This window comes from Chanodichthys erythropterus, chromosome 15, assembly GCF_024489055.1.
Source record: "Chanodichthys erythropterus isolate Z2021 chromosome 15, ASM2448905v1, whole genome shotgun sequence".
Lineage (NCBI taxonomy): Eukaryota > Metazoa > Chordata > Actinopteri > Cypriniformes > Xenocyprididae > Chanodichthys > Chanodichthys erythropterus.
In genome coordinates this window covers 15,890,991-15,893,490 of record NC_090235.1, presented here as the reverse complement: position 1 = coordinate 15,893,490, position 2,500 = coordinate 15,890,991, and the positions used below count along the sequence as shown (strand labels likewise).

The window sequence follows — 2,500 nt, the reverse complement described above, 5'->3', positions numbered from 1 at the left end:
GCTATTAACCATTTCCTGTTATTACTCTGGAAAAATACAATTCACTAATAATCAAACAGCAAAAGAAAATGGTAGCATTATTCTGGTCAACAGAAATTATAATAATAATTGTATACAATTAAAACTAATAAACACAAAACTTTCAGTTCAAATCTTCCTTCATTCAACAGTTGAAACCAACATATAAAACACTGCAACTGCTATTTCTACCTGATTTACCCATACACATTCATTTTGTTGGTATAAAATAATGTATTTCGGTTGATTCAATGATGTTAAATAATATTTTTGACTTAAATAAAACGTAGATGTTACATGTTTAGGTTACTATTATTTTTCAGTGTATTTTCAGACACATTTTTGTAACTGGACTTTAACTCATACTGAGACTCGGCTCTCGTGACGACTAGCCCCGTCTCCCCTGCATTTTTCCTGGTAAAATGTTTCAATTTAAACATTTTGGAAACATGGTTGGCTCATATTTTCTTAGTATTTAGCATTAGTCAGGGTGAAACACACACACACACACACACACACACAGAAGGTCTGCAGGCTGAGTGTTTATATCCGGTCTGCAGGCTTTGTGGAGTGCGTGAACCAGCGCTACCTGCTGGTGAATTATGTGCATGACGTGAAGGACATCTTACAGCTGTATGAGCTGCAGTCAGGGAAACTGATCCGGGACCTGCCGTTAGACGTGGGCACTGTAGTCGGCCTCAGCTGCAAGAAGAAGCACTCTGACTTCTTCTACAAGTTCACCTCTTTCACGACACCTGGTAAGTGCACTTAAATAATCAAAAGATGTATGAAAAAATACACTGCATAACCTAAAGTGTGAGGAGAAGAAAGAAAGTGGCTCACATGGATTTCCAGAGCAGGAAAAGTGTCTTATGGTCTATATGTAATCGATCAGGTATAATCTACCACTGTGACCTGAGCAAAGCCGACCCGGAGCCCACGGTCTTCCGGCAGGTGGAGGTCAAAGGCGTCGAGTCGAGTGACTATCAGACAACTCAGGTCTGTCCTGTCTCAGCCTTCAGTGTCACATGATCCTTCAGAAATCATTCTGATATGATGATCTGCTGCTCAAGAAACATTTATGATAATTATCGATGTTAAAACAGTGGGTATTTCACAATATTACTGTTTTTACTGTAATTTAAATCAAATAAATGCAGCATTTAAAAATTAAAAAAACAAACAAGCATTAAAATATCTTAATTATTCTGAATTTTTGAGCGGTAGTGAACCAGAGCTGAAGTGTGTGTGTGTGTGTGTGTGTATTCCAGGTGTTTTACCCCAGTAAAGATGGCACAGAGATCCCAATGTTCCTGGTTCATGCGCGTGGCATAAAGAAAGACGGCTCTCATCCAGTCTTCCTGTACGGATACGGAGGCTTTGAGAACTCGATTCAGCCGCACTACAAGTTCGTATAAAGCTCTCTGTGTGCGTCTGACTAAATAAGACCGGAGGAATGGAAAAGGGAGAGTGTGTGTGAAGTATTTCTCTGTCTGTATGTGCAGTACTGCTTACCTGCTTTTTATAAGACACCTGGGAGGAATCCTGGCTGTAGCAAACATCCGAGGAGGAGGAGAGTACGGCCAGACCTGGCACAAAGGTATCATCCGCACTTCATTCATGCTCCGATAAATGTCCTTTTGAAACATACATAAATAGATTAATTTAAAATTAATAAAAACTAAAACTAAAATAAAATTAATAAATAATAAAATTATATAAATAATGAAAATAATTAATAAATTAATAAAATAAAATAATAATATCATAATAAATATATACATTAATAAATTAATACAAATATATAATGTAGTTAATTTTTGAAAATAAATAAATAATAATAATAATAATAATAATAATAATAATAAATAATTAAATAGAATAAGAATACATTTAATGATTAAAAGTAAATAAAAATATATAATATTAATAAATTGTAAATATATAAATAAAAATGAATGAATTATAAGTAAATAAAAACAAACTAAATAAAATATAATAAATATTAATAAAAAATAAATCATAAAATCAATTAATTAAACAATTAATTAATTACAAACTTAAATTAAAAATTAAGTAATTAAATGAAAATAAATATCAATAAATGAAAGTATATAAATAATAAATTAATTGAAAATAAATAAATATATGATAAACAATAATAAATAAATATATTAAAAGTAAAAAAAAAATAATATATATATATATATATATATATATATATATATTTTTTTTTTTATTATAATTTAAAAAAAATATTTAAAAAATCGTATATATCCATATGTAACATTAATAAATAAAAAATAAACATATATAAATAAAAAATAAATAAAAATATAAACAATATTAATAAATAAAAATATATAAATCATAAAAGTAATTAAACAATTAATTAATTAATTACAAACTTTTTCCTTACATCAAGATTTTATTTACCGTAATTATTTTGTTTTTATATTTATAACAATTAACTATATTCAAA

General features: G+C 29.2%; 1 protein-coding gene across 1 annotated transcript in view; it reads left to right on the top strand.

Moving 5' to 3' along the window:
• Positions 1–2,500, top strand: part of LOC137037816 (prolyl endopeptidase-like) — an 18,040-nt gene that overhangs the window by 9,978 nt on the left and 5,562 nt on the right. The window contains exons 9-12 of the mRNA XM_067412120.1: positions 579–776; positions 914–1,017; positions 1,290–1,426; positions 1,524–1,618. Coding sequence (XP_067268221.1) covers positions 579–776; positions 914–1,017; positions 1,290–1,426; positions 1,524–1,618 — 534 coding nt within the window. The remainder of the gene's footprint in view (positions 1–578; positions 777–913; positions 1,018–1,289; positions 1,427–1,523; positions 1,619–2,500) is intronic.